This window comes from Rana temporaria, chromosome 10 (assembly GCF_905171775.1).
Source record: "Rana temporaria chromosome 10, aRanTem1.1, whole genome shotgun sequence".
Taxonomy (NCBI): domain Eukaryota; kingdom Metazoa; phylum Chordata; class Amphibia; order Anura; family Ranidae; genus Rana; species Rana temporaria.
This window is the reverse complement of record NC_053498.1, coordinates 110842281-110861125: the sequence shown is the minus strand read 5'-3', so window position 1 is coordinate 110861125 and position 18845 is coordinate 110842281. Positions and strand designations below refer to the sequence as shown.

Sequence of the window (18845 nt, the reverse complement as noted above, 5' to 3'; positions counted from 1 at the left end):
TGTGTATAAAGTATGCATAATGTTTTCAAAAACAAATCACACCTTTTGTTCTACTGTAAAACCTATTTTAAAGAAACTACAATCTATTTTCACGGGCATTATATTTTAGATCACCATGATTGTAGTTGGGTTTTTGAGGTTCCACCTTATATAGTGGTGATCTGAAGCTGTGAGTACAGTTGTTCTCTAATGCCAGAAGAGTTGCGTACGCATGTGAAGCACAGTAGAATGCCACAAGAGCTGATGGTAGTGTATGAGTTCAGCTTCTGAAGGATCTCCTTATGGTGGACTGTAGATAGATGACCACTGGCGGTTAAGATATAGTGTGCAGGTGGAGCTGAGCTGAGCTGTGGACAGCTGGGTTCCTCCTGTTTGTGACACACCTCTCCCAACAGGAAGAACAGCATAACGCTTACAGATTAGTAATGTATAAAAAAATTGAGACGGTCTCTCAGTACCAGAGCAGAGACTCTCTCTCAATTATGTGCATGCATCCCACATTGAAACCAAAGAGGCAAGTGTGTCCCTGGACTCAGTTAACACTTCACCATCATCTTTATGCCATGTCTAGCTCTTGGAAAAAGGAGCCACGAGACAACTTAGTTGGCAGGAGCATAGGCTAATCATTGCTACACCATCGTAACTTAAATGCAGACCCGTGACAATAAAAATGGGTTTCTAGCTGGACACAATGTATATTTCCGCTTGCACCTTTTAGCACATACAGGGTTCTCTTTGGCCGCCACCTTTCATACTAACAAGCTGCAGCAAGCTGACATAAGGGCTTTAAATGATATATACAAGGCAATATTGGTCTGCAAGTAATTGGTTAAATCAATAAAGGACTAGAGGCAGAAATGTCTGTACAGGCTGCTTATTATTGTCCCAGCAGAAGATGAATGCATTTATTTAGGCATTGATATTTTCTTTATAGGTCTTACACACGGTAATAAAGGCCATTCTTCTAGACCAGAAGACGGAAAAGTGGGTTCCCTTCTTTCCTCCAATCACATCTGTGTGACATGTATCCCACAGATGGATAAAGCATAATCTCAAGCTTTCAGACACCTCTTCCTAATTAGCCCAAAAACTAGCACCAAGAGAACAATACCAGCAGTAATCATTCTAAGACATAACTGGAGGAGATGATAACAAACTATTTCTCTAGTGACTGGACATACGGCAGACAGAGATTAAATGCTCTCTCAGTAGTAAGGAAGTGAAGGGAATAGCAGTGTCTGGGAATGACAAAGAGAAAGTAGAAATCAAATTGTGAGGACAGAGATTAAAAAAAAAGCTTTAACAGAATGTCTCTTAGTTTTCTGTCAAATTGTCAGAAGAGTAGACTTCAAAGGGAACTGCTCAAAAACAGAACAAAAAAGTAGTCCTAAATTATAATGGTATCAGCCCACATGTTATATGTATGTACACTTTTGTGCTGTCCAGTGTCCCATTTAAAGTGTTAGGCCCCATACACACCATAGAATCTATCCGCAGATAAATCCCATCAAATGGGTTTCTGCGGATAGATCCTATGGTGTGTACACGCCAACGGATATTTATCCGCAGATAAATCTCCCCTGGGATGGATTTCCAGCAGATGGATATTTGCTGACATGCACAACAAATCCATCTGCTGGAATCCATTCCAACGGATGGATCCGCTCGTCTGTACAGACTTACCGGATCCATCCGTCTAAAGGGATTCCCCGCACGCGTCGTAATGATTTGACGCATGCGTGGAATTCCTTATATGACAGCGTCGCGCCCGTCGCCGCGTCATAATAGCGGCGACGGCGCGACACGTCATCGGCAGAGGATTTCAGCGCGGATTTCAATGCGATGGTGTGTACACGCCATCGCATAGAAATCCTCTGAAATCCTCGAGAGGATTTATCCGCGGATACGGTCCGCTGGACCGTATCTGCGGATAAATCCTCTCGTGTGTATGGGGCCTAAGTATGGACAAAAGCCAAACATTGCCCATGTTAAAATCAAACCAATGTGTATTTAGGGAGCCCAGTGCTATTTATGTCCCTTTCTGTATCGGCATCCATACATGCTGATCCTCACAGTGAAAGTGTTGATGATCTATTTCCTGCATAAGTGACAACACTGCATAGTGTGGATGGAATTATCCAAATTGTTATCACTTTTTTCTTCTAGCTGCTGCAGAAGTACAACTGTATGTGGCAATGCAAACTCTTCCTCAAGCAGCTCAGTATGGAGAAGGTGACTGCCCATTTCCAGATCAGCCTAATCAGTTGTCCTATTGTCACTCAAGACCCAATTATGATATCAGTGGAAGTGACATTTTAGTCACACAGTCCCTACTATGCTGAAGGAGAAAGGGAGAGTAAGTGGTCATGAGACGGTTTCCAAACCCTCTGAAAAAAAGTAATTTTGGCCAGATATGTCCATGACTAAGCACATTAAGCTGTTGCTATGCCTGTACTAAAAGTTCATGTTTATATCATCAAAACTTTACATCTGCAATCCTTTTTTTAACCCTGCAATTAGGCTCTCCACAGATATGAGATGATTGTCACCAGGAGCTGTCGACAGCCACTGAACACACTGCAACCTCTGCAGACAACCCCCAGTGGGCCAATCTTAAGAAGAGCAAACGGAAAAGAATTTGACTGAAAATCTCCCTGAGATAAAATAAAATTGCTGGGTATGTGTATTAACAGGTTTTTAGTTAGAAGGATCCTTAACTGGTTGGATCCTCTGACTGCCGTCTGCCGTCTCATGTCTGGAACTAGTATAGGCTTCTCTTGTGACTCTCAACTCTGCCTCCTAAAAACACATCTGAGCATTAAATAATTTTAGCTCATATGCTGATAACCAGTAAACCAGGTTGATAATTCAGAACTAAGTGTTATGTTCATTAAAGCACAGATACAGGAGGTCAGTATTTTTTTTTCTAGCAAAGGCCTTAATGACTTAAAGCCCCATCATAGCAAATATTACTGAGGACGTATGATAGAGAATGAGATGAAAAATATGGAGTCTTAAAAGTCATTTTAAAAGTTTGAATTCAGCTCTTCGTGGACTGTCCAGAGTAGTACCCAATATTCAGTTTCCCCAACTACATTGCATTGCCAGAACTTTGCGGAACATCAGCAAGCTGTGTTCTCCTATACTATATCTGACATGGTGGGAGATCCCCGCTGTGTCATACAACTGATTTCTAATAATAATCCCCGCTCTGCAAGGAGAAAGCAGGTGGGGGGGGGGGCGGGGGCGGGCAGAGTGGAGGTGCTCCTAGAATGTATTTAGCAGATTTAAAGGGTATCTATACTGATAATAATCCCTGCTCTGTGCTGGTGGGACTAATATTTGGCTCAGGTGTTCCCTAACATTCGGCTCTGGTGGTCCCTGACATTCGGCTCTGGTGGTCCCTGACTAGAAGCACTGCTTCGTATTCATAAGGCTGTAATCCATCATACCATGTGTTATGTATGGCTTGTTGGCTGCAGAATGAGGGGTGTGATTTATGTTGAAGTGGGCGAGTTCACATTTACTTGTACAAGCAAGTATTCATGGGAAATGTAGGCTGATTACAGTTAGAGAGAGAAAAGAGGATATGATGCAACCACTGTTCGAATACCTCCTACCTGCCAGAATACAGGCTGCATTTTTTGAATCACAAAACTGACTTCCTGAAAATTCAATCAGTCATATCTCTTAAACGGTAAGAAATTTCACAAATGTGATACATGTTTAGTGTTTTGTGTGTGTGGGGGGGAGGGGGTGTACTAATGGGGTATTTTTTGAAAATCCTGGAGTTCTGCTCTAAAGAACCAATCCATCGTTCAGTCAAATTCTCACTAGGAGATTGGACCATCTGTGTCTACACTGTGGAAAAGAAAACCAGTGTTCTTAATGTCTGAAGTGCTGTATATGACCTGGGTAAGCTGTCCCTCTTCTCGATGAACAGAGGGAAGGTTATAACTAAGCACTTTTGGGCCCCTTCTCATTGGTGGATCGCCTGAAGGAAAGCACAAGATCCCAGCATGATCAACATATAGATGTGTCTCGCTACTTGTTCTTGTATGGGCAGAAGCAAACTGAGCAGCACCAGGTGCTTACATACAGTATCTTCAATAGACATACTTTTACATCATTTTCATACCTCAAGGAACACATATTTTTAAAGGTTCTGTATTAATTTCAGAAATGAAGTGCTAGTCAAATCCAGATTTTAGTTCGATCTTTCATTAACCAGACCAGAATTGTCTGCAAGTTATGAGCATGAATGTCCATTTGCCCTGTTCTTAAGCAGAATAACAATATAATGGCCAAAAATCCTCAACTCCATTGATACCTTTTGTTTAATTATTCTGAAAATGGTTTGCACTGAGTTCTACAATACCTCCATACACAACCCTACTGCTCCAGATGACAGTAATCAAATTACTGTTGAATAATGTGCCAGAGCTATTAAAACTAACATCTTTGACCAATCAAGCAACATGAGTGTTCAGTCCAGCACTGAACCACCAGAGGGAGCTTCCAAACCATCTCATTTCTATTTGCCTTTCTTTGCATGTGTTGTGCTGGTAAAGAAGCACTGTAATATTTCAATAAGCATTTATAACTGGTACAATGCAGGCAGCTATCTCATCTGTTTGTGGGTTAGCCGAAACAAGGGACTTTGAAAAACAAAGTAAAAAGGCACACCAGCAAAATAAAAGACATCATAAAAAAATAGAGCAAGCAGATGGGAGATAAACCTGGAGACAAGGTTTGATCTCTATCTTTTGGATTGCACTTCATAGAAGGGATTCTAAAATATTATCTCAAACATTGCAATGACTACACAGCTTCAAATCCCTTATCACCTCTTCAACAGTACTGCCACTTCTTCAGCTGTCCTGGCACAAGCTTTGTTGTCCACAAAAAAAAAGCTGCTGTAAAGAAAACATTTATTGGCCCTGAGCTTCAATATTAAAGGCAAAACACAAACCGTTCTGCATTTCGAGCATAGAGTGATCTGCTGCTGCTTATTTAAAGGATCTGTAAGTACAAAACTTTGGCTGCCATTTTTCAATACTTAGAGTGCAGAGTCATTATAGGGAAAAAAAGCTGTTTTGTTTTTTTACCCATATATGCATATGATAAAAGCCCCAACAGGCTTCAAAGCAAACTCCAAACCCTATCTTCATGAAACAGGTTGGCAACACGGCATGTCAAAAACATCTTTTATTTCAATCCATGCAGGTAGGGGAACAATGCACAATCATTGATGTGTTTCAACCCTGGTGGGCTTTGGTCATAACAAATGATTAAAGTCCACCAGGGCTGAAACGTGCCAATGTTTGTGTATTGTTTCCCTACCTAAATAGATTTAGGTATTGTCTATCACATGCGATCACAGATTAACAGGATAGTAGCACCATGCCACTTTTGTATTATTCCCCAAACCCTATAGATGCCCCAACAATTAAGATGCTAACCCCATTAACTAAATATGCAACCATTATAACCCCTCATAGGGACCTAACCCCTATCCCTTGTATAGTAGTGCTGTGAAAGTATTTGCCCCTTCCTGATTTTTTTGCATATTTGCCACACTTAAATTATTCAGATCATCAAACAAATTCTAAAATTACACAAAGATAACCCAAGTAAATAGTTATTATTTCATTTATAAAGGGCTGTTCAAAAAAAGTAATTGCACCCTCCCATGATTAATTATGAATGAACTGTGATTAACCACAATGTTTTGGAAAGCAGAGTTAGATTTCATTTGCCACACCCAGGCCTGATTACTGCCAGACCTGTTGAATCAAGAAACCACATAAATAGAAGCTGTCTGACAAAGTGAAGCACGCTAACAGATCACAAAAAGCCACACATCATACCACAATCAAAAATAACAAACAGATTAGAAACAATGTAATGTACATTTATCGGTCTAGGAAGGGCTTCAAATCAATTTCTAAAGCTTTGGAACTCCAGTGAACCACAGGGAGAGCCATTATCCACAAATGGAGATAACTTGGCCTATAAAAATTACTCCAAGAGCATGACAAACACTCATCCAGGAGGTAATACAAGAACCCAGAACAACATCTAAAGAACTGCAGGCCTCACTTGCCTTAGGTAAGATCAGTGTTCATGATTCAATAATAAAAAAAGAGACTGGGCAAATATGGCATCTATGGGAGAGTTCCAAGGCCAAAGCAAACTGCTGACCAAAAAGAACACAAAGGCTCATCTCACATTTACCAAAAAACATCCCCAAGAATTTTAGGCAAATATTCTGTGGACTGATAAGACAAAAAATTAACTTTTTGGAAGGTGTGCGTCATGTTACATCTGGCATAGAATTAATACAGCATTTAATACCAAGAACATCATACCAACATTCAGACATGGTACCAGGTAGCGTGATGGTCTGGGGCTGCTATGCAGCTTCCGGACCTGCACGACTTACCATAATTGATGGAACCATGAATTCTGAGCTCTACCAGAAAATCCTAAAGAAGAATGTCCGGCCATCAGTTTGTGACCTCAAGCTCAAGTGCACTTGGGTTATGCAGCAGGACAATGATCCGAAACACAACAGTAAGTCCACCTCCAAATGGTGCAAAAAAAGCAGAATTTGGATTTTGAAGTAGCCTAGTCAAAGCCCAGACTTATATCCAATCGAGATGCTGTATCATGACCATTCACAGGCCATTCATGCTGGAAAACCCTCCAATGTAGCTGAATTAAAACAATTCTGCAAACAGTGGGCCAAAATTGCTCCACAGCAATGTGAGACTCATTGCCAGTTAACGCAAACGCTTGATTGCAGTTGTTGCCGTCAAGGGTGGCACAATCAGTTATTAGGTTTAGGGGGGCAATTACTTTTTCACAGCAATGTATGTCTGTTCTCCTGCTGGAGATGCAGTGTATCACACACTTGCTCAAGGTAATGGCAATGGAAAGAATATTTGCATTTGACTACAATGTCCTACCTAAATGAGATTACAGCAGCAGATAGGATGGCATGACAACATGCAACCAGCAAATGCCATCATTGTAAACTCGAAAGGTAAACAGAAATGTAGCATTTTTAATTAAACATGTTTTTTTTTTGTTCTGTAAAGAGCAGGGAAAGTTTTGCCCATCTGTCAAGTTTTTATTGCTGTCTGTGACCCCGTGGGGAGATTCATTATTCTATTTGTACTGGTTACCCTTGTCAATGGGGACATCTTGTCAATGGGAACAACCATATGAGAGAGGTGTTTCCCTCACTTTTGGGAGATTACCGCAGAATTGCAGTCTGGCAGGAGGTTAATTCCTTCCTTACAATACCCAAAACAAAAAGAAAAGAAAATACATTAAGAAACAAATTTCCAATCAACTTTTTTGGATAACTAGACATGAACCATAAGCTTCGGATGGATTTGGGGGGAGCAAACTTTACCCTTGTATCCACTATTACTTAAAGCAGAACTAAGCCCCCCTATCCTTTACAACCAAAGAAGCTGCCATGGTAATCACATGTGGACAAGCTTGAGGATAACAGAAAGTGGGAGCAGGCGTCAGGCACTAATTCAGAAGTGTGGACATATGTGGGGTAAGACGCCCTTTTAAAACTGACCCAATGCTTCAGATGTGGATATGGAGGTGTATGAGCAGAGCTGCGCTGGCTGAGGCCATTTTCAGCCATATCCACATCTTAAGCACTGGGTCAGATAAGGTCCATTGGATTAACATTCCCAAAGACTCTATGCTGTGCATTTTCAGCTGTGAACTGACGACAGCCTCATTGCAACCCTAGAAGCAAATGCCTGCCTTAGTGGATCCATATTTGCCTCTTAGTGGCTTGCAGGGCTCTCATGCAGGCTTGGATTTACCCCACGCCACCTCACATAAATGCAGTGACGTGTTGGCTCTCTTCAACCATGAGAAATTAGATACCATTGTCAAGAACTTTAAATCTACTCAACCCCTAATTACTAGATGGTGTCGCTTCATGGAAAATTCCTTCTCTCCGGAAGAACTTTCCTCTCATATGCAGCCTTTCCGCTACATGGACTGGTACTCGTGGGCCGAAATTACCAACATACTGGACAAACTCAAAGTGATCCAACCATCTGTCTCTGTGTCACATTTCACACCCCTTCTTCCTGCTATTTTAGGGACTTCTTGATCTGTATAACAAACCTTGTAGCCTTTAGTCATCTTTGTGTTATAGTTTTGTCTCAGCAGCCTAAGTTCTGCACCTGGTCCACAAACGCATTGCTTAGACTCATAAAGCCCCATAAACGCTATCAGTTTTCCTGCAGGTTTTTCTCTTCAGGTTTACCAAAACCATCTAATATAAGGTCAAACCTCAGGAGTTTCAATTTGTATGCAATCAGGCAGGCCCTTGCACTACATGGTTTTAGTAAACCTGAAGAGAAAAACCTGCAGGAAAACTGATAGTGTGTATGGGGCTTAAGGTCTTTAAGGTAGAGTCCAAACTTTTTCTCTTTTGTTTTCTCTCTTTTTATTTTATATTACCTGCTGATTGAGTACAGCTTTACAGCTCATCCAATGTTGATTGTATCAATGCCTTACCCTGTGAAGGCGTTGTTGCCTATCCCTGCTGTCTTTGCAGGCTCTTTGTATCCTAATCTTTTGGAAAAATCCCAATTTAAAACTAGCACTGGGTCGGTTTTGAGGCATCTTACACCACATAAGGAAGCTGCCATCTTAGCCTCAATTTAATCTGCAGTTGCCATGGTGCTGTACATGTGATCAGCTATGACAGCAGGCATTTTATGGCTTGAGAGTTTTGTTGAGAGGTGACATAAGCACAGTATCAATTGTAATAAACGTAATTCAAGGTATAACTTGAACTGTTTTGGGAACCTGTTAAATCAGGGTGTTTCCAATTTAAATGGGTTCCACTATGTGACTATGGCATCTATTTAGTGCCAAGCCTATCCTCTCCCTTTACAATCCTTACCACCTGTGCTATGTCTGAGAGCTGCATTAGTGGCTTGCTGTGCAGCAGCCAAGCTTTGAGTATAGTATCATCTATCTTATACAAACAGTATTCATTCCAATCCACAATGAGTAGTGTACTGGGATCCTTCGCTTCAATCCTCTTCTGTAGTAACCCAGCTAAACACACAATTTATCTATACTATCATCTTTACTATGTTTATTAGCAATTGACTATTCATGATCCTGTTTTACCTTCTCTAATATAGCTTTTTTGCAGAGCGTGTATGCGTGTGGGCGAAGGGTGCATTTTAAACAGCTCTTTGAGCTTTCTCAGACTGGATAACTGGAGTTACAACTTCAAAGTAAGTGCACAATGAGCATTCACACATATTATTTAAGTAACACAGAAATATAGAAGAGAAAGAAAAAAAAAATACATGCCCTTTAGTTTTAAATGTCAAAAGCATAATTCTTTCACTTTTTCTGACTGACACTGCTTTTCAGTTTAACAAGGTGTTAATTAAATTATGCCCTTTGCAATCTGACAATGCTGAGCGTACAGCGACTGTTATTTTGGTTAATGCTGTAACCAAAGCTGTTGGCCTTTTCCTCTCAAACATGGCCAGAGAAAAAGGATTTTTAATCAACATGTTACAGCATCTGCACTATCACTGTGGAATGTATTCAGTGTCTACATAAGGACATCAAAGTGTAGGTTTAAAGGAAAGGAAATGTAACCAAACTTAACTTCTTTGTGTCTTAAAACATAAAGGGGCAGATCCACGTAGATCGGCGCTTCTCTCCTAAGATTCTCTCTAAGATACACTACGCGCCGTAACTTTTTTTTTTTTTTTTTAATCCAGCGTTAGAGGCGATTTATTCTTCCAAAGCAAATACACCTTTGCACACTGGCACCGACTAATATTGCATGGCTCCTCTTCTCCATCAGCTTCTCTTCTTCGCTCATCTGGACTCAAGTAATGACTCTCTCTGCATTTTAATAACCTGTGAAAATCTGTGTCTAGTGTCCCTCTACCCCTACCTTTTAAATAGCAGCTGTAGTCCTCCCTCCTACCCTTCTATGCTTCATTAGTCTCTGGCCAACCCTATTGAGATGACATAACAATATGACACCATTATATCATAGGAAAGTGGCTAATGTACTGCGCTATATATCCAAGAACATGGGCTCTACATCTAGCAGCGTATATTTTAACATTGGCTTGGTACTATTCTATGTACTTTTTTATATTGCACTGGATGTATAAAGGCACTGCATTACTATTTTAATGGGTCTGGTAAACCTTGTTGTGTCCTTTTTTTTGGCAGGTGGTCAGCTGATTGATCTGTGCTGTACTCTGTTTCTGGTACAGTGATCACTCACCGCATTCTCAATGCTTCTTGCTGTCTCACCAAACAGCTCTGACTTGTAATCTGACATCTCTGGGGTATAAAACACCTCCTGACCCTCTAGCTCTTCTATGATCAGGACACCTTCAAAAGTTTTTGTTTCTGCAGAAAGAAAAAAGATAAAAGAAAAGAGATAAGCATTTGATTTTTTCTGGCAATACAGTGACTTTACAATAAATAATACCACCCTAATTCTCATCCCTTCTCCCGCCTATCAGGTGAGTGGCATTATAGGCAGTGCCAGGTGTGGGGTTAGTAGCATGGCACAGGGCTGAACTATGAAGGGTTAGTAATTGAGTGTATGCTGCTTTATCCAGTGGCAGAAAAGGGCAGGTAGCATGGCACTTTACCAGACAGAGCAATTTTCCAAAGTAGGCGGTTTAATACGAAACCTTTACTTGCTGGGCACAAAGAAAGACAAAGTAGGTGGTTAAAGGGAGAGAAGAAAAAGTAGACAGTTACAAGTAAAAACATAATGCAAAGCTCGCTGGGACCAGAATTTTATTAATCTATTTCCATTCCTTTCCATGGTTATCGCTTTTATGCCACAGTGTCAAAAATAAAAGTTGCACCTATAGGGTCAGATTGGCAAACATTGGTATTTCAGTTTTGGTTATTTGCTGACCAGTTGGGTCACCCACCAGACCCACAAAACATAATGACATTTCTTCACCCATGTTCCCACGGAAAGCTCAATCTTCTTGTCAGATTTTTTATTTACTGATTATTGTAGACAGTAGAGCTGTTAGGGAGATCTCCCTGCTGGAGTCTGACAGATGTACAAATCTACTGACTGATTTATACAACTTAAAATATTAGTTTATGTCCAACTACTTCAGTGTGGCACAGTCTATATGTCAACTACTTCTGGAGCGGTTTTATTGGATCAAGTAGAAGGCAAGGTACTGAATCTGAAAGTAATGTCACTGTCCCCGTGTACAATTATGCATGGACAATTGAGTTGTAAATCATGGCAGTAATCAGTTTTTGTATGACTTTTTCTAATAAAGGCCAAAAATCGTAAACAAAGAATGTGATTCTTTGTCATTAGTATTGCAAAGTTTCTACCTAACAGTTAATCATTTAATCCGGGTTAGCAGTTCGATTTTTTAATAGATTGTTCTGAAAACACAAGCCAGCTAAGAGTGATGTTTGCTGAAAAGATAAACTGACAACTTTCACTAAGCAGACAAGGCACTGTGTATTCTTCTTAATAATGTGTGCTCACAGAGGAAAACATATACATTGTATATTGTTGATTACACGTTCGCCACTAAAATATTATTTTGTAATAGTCATCACAATGCGGTTGATTTACTAAGGCTCCCTTTACACTGAGGCAGTTTTCAGGCGTTTTAGCGCTAGAAATAGCACCTGTAAACTGCCTCCCATGCCACTGGAATGTAAAAGCCTGAGTGCTTTCACATTGAGGCGGTGTGCTTGCAGGACTTTAGAAAAAGTTCTGCAAGCAGCATCTTTGGGGCGGTTTGGGAGTCCCAAAATGCCCTGCCCAACATGACAGTTTTACCCCCTTTCTTCAGCTGCTAGCCGGGATCAAAAGCGCCCCGCTAGTGGCCAAAAAGTGCAGCTTAAACAGCGCTAAAGCACCGCTAAAACTAGTGGTGCTTTAGAGCTAACGCAGATGCGGCCCCAATGTGAAAGTAGCCTTAAACTGGATAGTGCAAAATCTGGTGCAGCTGTGCATGGTAGCCAATCAGCTTCAATTAGGCTAGAAAAAAAACTAGAAGCTGATTGGTTTCTATGCAGAGCTGGACCAGATTTTGCACTCTCCAGTTTTGGTAAATCAACCCCATTGTGTTACAACAAAAACACCCTCTCAACAAATTTTTATTTGCAAATGTGCAGTTCAGGGATCTTCAGCAGGATTTCCTGCTACAGAATATTAAATGGCCCAAGGGTAAAAGTTTGTTCCTTCGAGGATAAGTAAACCACTTACTTGGGCAGTTAGTGCCTTCAGTATCGATGGCTGGGGTCTTTCCATCTGAGCAACAACCTAGAGGTGTGTTGTAGCAGCTGGCCCTTTCCATCACCGGCGTGGCTTCGAAATCAAGTGTCTCCTCATATTCTTTCTGCTGTTCATCTCCTCCATCAAACTTATCTGCTGTGACGTAAAATCACACAAGTTAGCAATCATTTGAACTTTCCAGCCCTTATAATCATTAATACATTTAAAGTGGAAGAAAATTACTATCTTGGATGAGGAATGAGAAATCACAGTCTACAAAACTTACTACCAACCACATTTGTTTTATTTTTAGCTTTGGACAGAGTAGGGAAAAGGTAGAATGACCGTTGGGCTTATTGCACAGTCTGTGCCCCATGGGGAGATTTAACTTCCTTTTTCTGGAAACAATATTGTCACTGCAAAAGGAAGTGTGGAGAAATCTCCACTTAAGTCACAGTCTGCAAATATGTTGGTTTAAGCCTAAGTAAAAGAAGATGTCACAAACTGGCAACAGATAAGAAAAAAATAAATTTAAAAAACAGGTTTTGTAAATGATCCCTTCCCTATCCAAAACTAGAATACTTTGTGGATTTGATGATGAACATACTATGAGTAAGGCCTGGATCACACTAGTGCGATTTTCAGAATCATACAGAATCGCATGACAATAGAAATCACATTGATTTCAGTAGTGCTTGTTCACGTTAATGCAATGCAACTGTGATGTAACTTTAGGCAAAGTACAGATACTACTTTGGTGCAATGTAGCGAGATTTTGTGCCCCATGGACTTCAAATACACACACCGAAAATGCATGTACATGCGTTTTTTTCCTGCATTTTGCGGCATCCGTCTTAACAACCAATGACTCATTCCCGCTGTCAGCTGGGAATCCCTGACTGACAGCAGACATGAGTCACTGATTGTTAAGGAACCGGCGGGTGCCGGTTTCATAACAACCAGCATCCAGTTTCTTTTACCTACCACAAAAAGTACCAAAATCAAAAATGCATCAAAAACATAATGCAAACAAGTCGCACTAGATAATCGCACTAGGAATCACAGCTGCTATAATGTGAACCAAACCTAAAGGGGACCAACCACAATAGATTAATCTACTTGACTGCAGAGCATCCAGAATCTGAGGCATGGCCAAATAAGATAGATACGGCCTCCCTAACAGGAGGTTGCATTGGCCGAATCTTATGGGCACCTTATAAAACAGTGTTGAATAAATAACACATATACTGAAAACTATTTTTATCAAAACCAAGGCTGCATTGGAAGCTAAAGCTCATAATCCCTCATTCAACTTCAGAGGTTTTTGCAATTAGATTCTTCCATTAGTATTCTCAGATCAATGAACCGTTCTGGGATATGACAGACATTCCAGATAACTAATATTGGCTTGACAATATGACATAGAACAGAAGAGTTGTTGAATTTAGGATCCAAGTAAGTCATTCAGATAATTACTACAAAATGACATATTTTTGGACTAGTTTGGTTATATATAAAAGTTAAATGCCTTACAAACAAAGCAATCGGTGTCTCAGAATAATTGGGATCAAAATGGCACAAACTGTTATGCACTACCACCAATTTCAGGGAACATAAGACATACCTCCTGGTTCAGTTCCACTTAATTCCTGATCTCCACTTGCTTCTAGATCATCATCACCACTGCCACTTCCAGAATCATCATATATTCGTGTTGTAGTAGGCCTCATGGTAGGCACAGTAACACCGGGCCTTGCTGTTGATGTGCGGACTGCATATGTTTGAGTAACTGGCCTGGCAGTGCTTGTATAACGCTGGCGGGGGCTTTCAGTCTCCATTACCAATGGGAAAGAGTCAGGTTTTCTCCGAGCCTTCGGGGATGCTGGCGTGGGAAGTGATCGTCCGATTGGTGGGCCAGGGGTCCCAGTTGGAGCCAGTGTCTGCAGATTAGCCATTGTGATGGCTTCTGAAAAATGTAAAAATAACCCAAAGTTAACATGTTCAAACGCCTGTTAATTTTACTACAGAATTTTTTTTGTTATGAAGTTTGAAAAGTTTGTATTTACAGATGTTTTCTAATGTCCAGCAATTTAATTAAAAATTAAAAAGATCAATATTATGTACCTACAAGCTTGTGCTAAAATGTTTTCTCCCTGGGGTCAGAAAAACTTGCCTTCTGGTGCACTGGTCTATGTCTAGTGGTACAGTGCTGAAATACAATTTTACTGCCATGTACAGCCTTTTGTAATTTATTATTTTTTATTAAAGTTTATTTTTATTTTTTTTATGTTAACTGCAAAAAAAGTAAGAAGACATTCTGACAGGTTAAGAATCATAGTAAGGACATCAACTGCAACTGGGCAGCAACAAATCAACTGCCTCTGTAAATTAGAATCATTAGAATTAGCAATGGATCGAATCACATAGAGGATGAAAAGTGTTCATTGAAAAAAAATAGAATTTCCTGGAATTAGAGACTGGAAATACACTTTTTTTTATGTTGTAGTGAATGGAAACACATTAAAATGCATGTCAATGTGCATCTCATGACGCACATGTGTTGACATATGTTTCTATTGATTTTAAGAAAGAAAGAAGAAGACCTATCCACATGGCTTATACTGTTCAAATAATTCTGGAAGGGGGAGTCTGGATATAATTAAAACAAGGAAACCTTCATTCTTCATACATTTACTAGCTGAATACCCGGCGTTGCCCGGTCTTCCTATCTTAACCTTTTGGGGAGGAAAATCATAGTAATATAAATATACCCATCTTTTATATAAGGGTGTAGGTAAGGGTTAATTTAACTGTCATATATTTTTATTTGGCATATAAGTAATATGTGTACCAGGTATTATTGAAATATCTCCAGGCGTACAGAAGTTATGTGGGAACATACATTTCCCATTGATTTGCATGGGACTTTAAACAAAAACCCCGACCCTCACAAATGGGGGTAGTTAAGGGATAAATTAACTATCCTATAGTTTAAGTGGACATATAAGTAACATGTGACCAAGTGTTATCGAAATATGTACAGCCGTTTGGAAGTTATGAAGTAACATGTATTTCCCATAGAGTTGAATGGGACTTTAAAGGAAAACCCCGACCATGGCAAATGGGGGTGGGTAAGGGTTAAACCACCTATCCTATGTTTGTTGCTGACATATAAGTAACATGTGTGCCAAGTTTCATGTTAATATCTTTAGCCGTTTGGACGTGATGCTGGAACATACACACACACACACACACACGTTGAGTTTATATATATAGATGACTATGAGGATATTTATTAATGGCTTAATAGGCATTATCAAGGTAATTGAAGATTTTACATAATGAAATGTAAACATTTTAAATGTAAAATTTGATATAAAACAGCAGTTAGAGATGATCAATGGCCAAAATGTGAAATAATAGATTCATGTCTACATTGTATTTAAAGCATTTCTAGCCTTTTAATCGGAACTCTCAGTAAGTTTGTAAACGTACTTTCTGCCGATCCCCAAACATTTCCTTCCTTAAATTCTGTGACATGTATTCACTATGCCTTGGGAGTAGGCAATGCTGTGTCACACATTTCACAGAGACTGCCTTCTGAACTACAGAGTTGATGAAAGGAGGAGTTTTGGGAGGCAGAGTCAGTACAGGAATCTATGCTTGTAGATAGCAGGGTACCATGTGATATATAGTCCTTACACATTGAATGTAAACCAAAATAATGAGCAGAGGAGACACTGCAAAATATGCAGGTAATCTGGGAAGTTGTGGAAAGAGATTGACAGCAGACAGGCAGAACTTACAAAAGGAGATTTTTTAGGTAAGCCTTTATTGGATTGTCAAAAACAATGTTTGTCTATACTGTTATTACAATGATGATGATGATGATGATGATGATATAGAATGCAAATGTATGCTGTGATCATAGAATGTATAATGCAGTTATGTATTCATTGCAAAAAAAAAGAAATCAACTGTATTTTTAAATGCAATGTCTGAATTTGGCTCAGCATCAGACTCTTGTAATCTCTTGTACCGCAGAACTCAGACTGGGAGAATTTAGAGATACCTGAAGGTGGTGATATATAAATCTTAAAATGGACACTGCAATTGACAAGCAGATAGAATCTTATCTAGAAGCTTTAAAGAAGGATATGGCCCCTGTATATGTTATGCTGTACCTTAGAGCAGACTTTTGGAATAACAACATCAATACTTTTCATTGAGGATTATGGTACTGGTTACAGTATACAGAAATAGACACATCAGTCAAATGTGAAGGGTAACATTAAATCATCAAAACTTTTGGTGTTACTGAAATGCAGTGCTTTTGGAAAACCTATTGTGTTCAAATTAATGTGTTCATATTTGTTCCTGTTGCCATGAGCAAAGTGTCTGTAAAAAATGAAGCAGCACATATGGAACGGACTGCTTAAAATGTACATTTACGTACATTTCTGTACTCACAACTGTAGTGGAAAGTTGGAACATATCCCATTGGGCACAAATCAAACTTCAAGTATTTTACTAGCATAAAGGAACTAACTAGTTTATAAATATAATTCAAGGTTTTAATAGTGACATGCCTGTTGCTTAATTCATAAATACAGTTTGTGATGCATTTCAATATCCAAGTGGGAAGTTGCCCTTAAAACTAGAGTTTGATTTATTTTTCTGTTCTTCTGTAGATTTTATAAACTATTCTCTTAGCTGAGTACAAAGTGAACGGATGTCAAGTTATATTCCAACCTACGCTTACTAGGCACAACAGGCCTTTCAGAAAGAACACAGCCATGGCTCTGAAGACAGCAAACTGCATTTCAATAACTTTGTCTTAGAGAAAGTTTTAAAAGTTAAAATAGAAATGAAAGCTTTCGCCATATAACATTATTCTGAGTTGCAGTGGGAATTCAGTTTAAAGTACCTTGACAGGGCCCAGTGTGCTTCACAGTGATGGTACGACCCTGCCTGCAAGCAATGGTTTTCAGCTGACACCAGTCTCCATAGGTCACTCCATCAGAACCACAGACCTAAAAGAAAAAGAGTAAAGATCTTACTGCTTTAAGTCAGCCAGAGCATAAAGAATATGTCATAGGGATTTAAAGTATATGGCAAGAAAAAAAAAAAAAACGATTTAATACATCTCTAGAATACATGCACATTTTTTATCTTTTTAAACTTCCTGCAAGTACAGAAGATTAACTGTTGATGTGCCAGGAATATAGTGTGTCCCTACATTCTTCACTGACATTTGAGAAAAGTGGAAACATAGCACTGGACCCACAGGTTTATTTTGCTGGTAGTGTTAGCTTAAGGTGGGGGGTCAGCAAATTGTCGATAGCCGACGGGTCAATCAGGAACAAAGCCCCACACACAGACCTTCCCCCAGCCACAGCCGCCGCCGCTCTCCTCTTCACTGTAACACGGAGATCGGGAGAAGTCACAGTACTGGATAGAGAGCAGAGGCAAGAGCTGCTGAAATTAACATTTTACATGAACTAGCAGGTAATTGGTTGCCGGGCAGTCCTAGCAACCATTCACCAGCTTGTTAATGTAAAAAGGTAACTCTGTCAGATCCCACCCCTGCTCTGCTATACACTGGTGTAAGGTAGGAGAGTGGTGTGCTACCTACACACTGGTGGACACTACATTTGGGGGGGGGGGGTGAAAGGGATAGAGGACACTGCATGATGAGGGGGCACAGAGGACACTACAGAGAGGGGGGTGAAGGGGACAGATGACACTGCATGGGGGGGCACAGAGGACACTACAGTGTGGGGGGTAAAGGGAACAGAAGACACTACATTGGGGGGGGGGGGTGAAGGGGTCAGAGAACACTTCATGGGGGGGCACAGAGGAAACTACATTGAGGTAAGGGGAAAGATGACACTACAGTGGGGGGGGGGGGTGAAGGGGATAGAGGACACTAGAGTGCGGGGAGGGTGTGAAGGTGTCAGATGACATTGATTTGGGGATCAGAGGACACTAAAGTGGGGGGGACAGAGAACATCACATGAGGGGGCAGAGGACACTACAGTGGGGAGGGGGTAAAAGGGACAGAGGACACTGTATTGGGTGGGCGCAAAGCACACTACAGTGGGGTGGGGGATGAAGGAGACAAAGGGCACTGCGAACAAAAATAGAGTGACAATTTTTTTAAAAAAATCAATATTTTGCTATAATAAATAACCCCAAAAAAATATATATAAAAAAGTTTTGTTTCCTCAGTTTAGGCTGATACGTATTCTTCTACATATTTTTGGTAAACAAAAAAAAAATCGCAATAAGTGTTTATTGATTGGTTTGCGCAAAATGTATAGCGTTTACAAAATAGGGGATAGTTTTATTTTAATTTTTTTTATATATATTTTTTTACAACTAATGGCGGCGATCAGTGATTTTTTTCATGACTGTGACATTATGGTGGACACATCGGACATGTTTGACACATTTTTGGTACCATTGTCATTTTCACAGTGAAAAGTGCTATAAAAATGCACTGATTACTGTGAAAATGACACTGGCAGTGAAA

At 40.0% G+C, this 18845-nt stretch overlaps 1 protein-coding gene across 14 annotated transcripts in view; it reads right to left on the bottom strand.

Moving 5' to 3' along the window:
- The window catches only part of AGRN (agrin), a 578793-nt gene that overhangs the window by 76516 nt on the left and 483432 nt on the right, over positions 1-18845 (bottom strand). For 11 of the 14 annotated variants that reach the window (XM_040325970.1, XM_040325977.1, XM_040325979.1 and 8 more), the window contains 4 exons: positions 17238-17343; positions 13935-14276; positions 12302-12466; positions 10319-10446 (listed from right to left, as the gene is read on the bottom strand). In XM_040325970.1, coding sequence (XP_040181904.1) covers positions 10319-10446; positions 12302-12466; positions 13935-14276; positions 17238-17343 — 741 coding nt within the window. The remainder of the gene's footprint in view (positions 1-10318; positions 10447-12301; positions 12467-13934; positions 14277-17237; positions 17344-18845) is intronic. The other 3 variants (XM_040325972.1, XM_040325976.1, XM_040325978.1) reach the window with 1 other exon arrangement.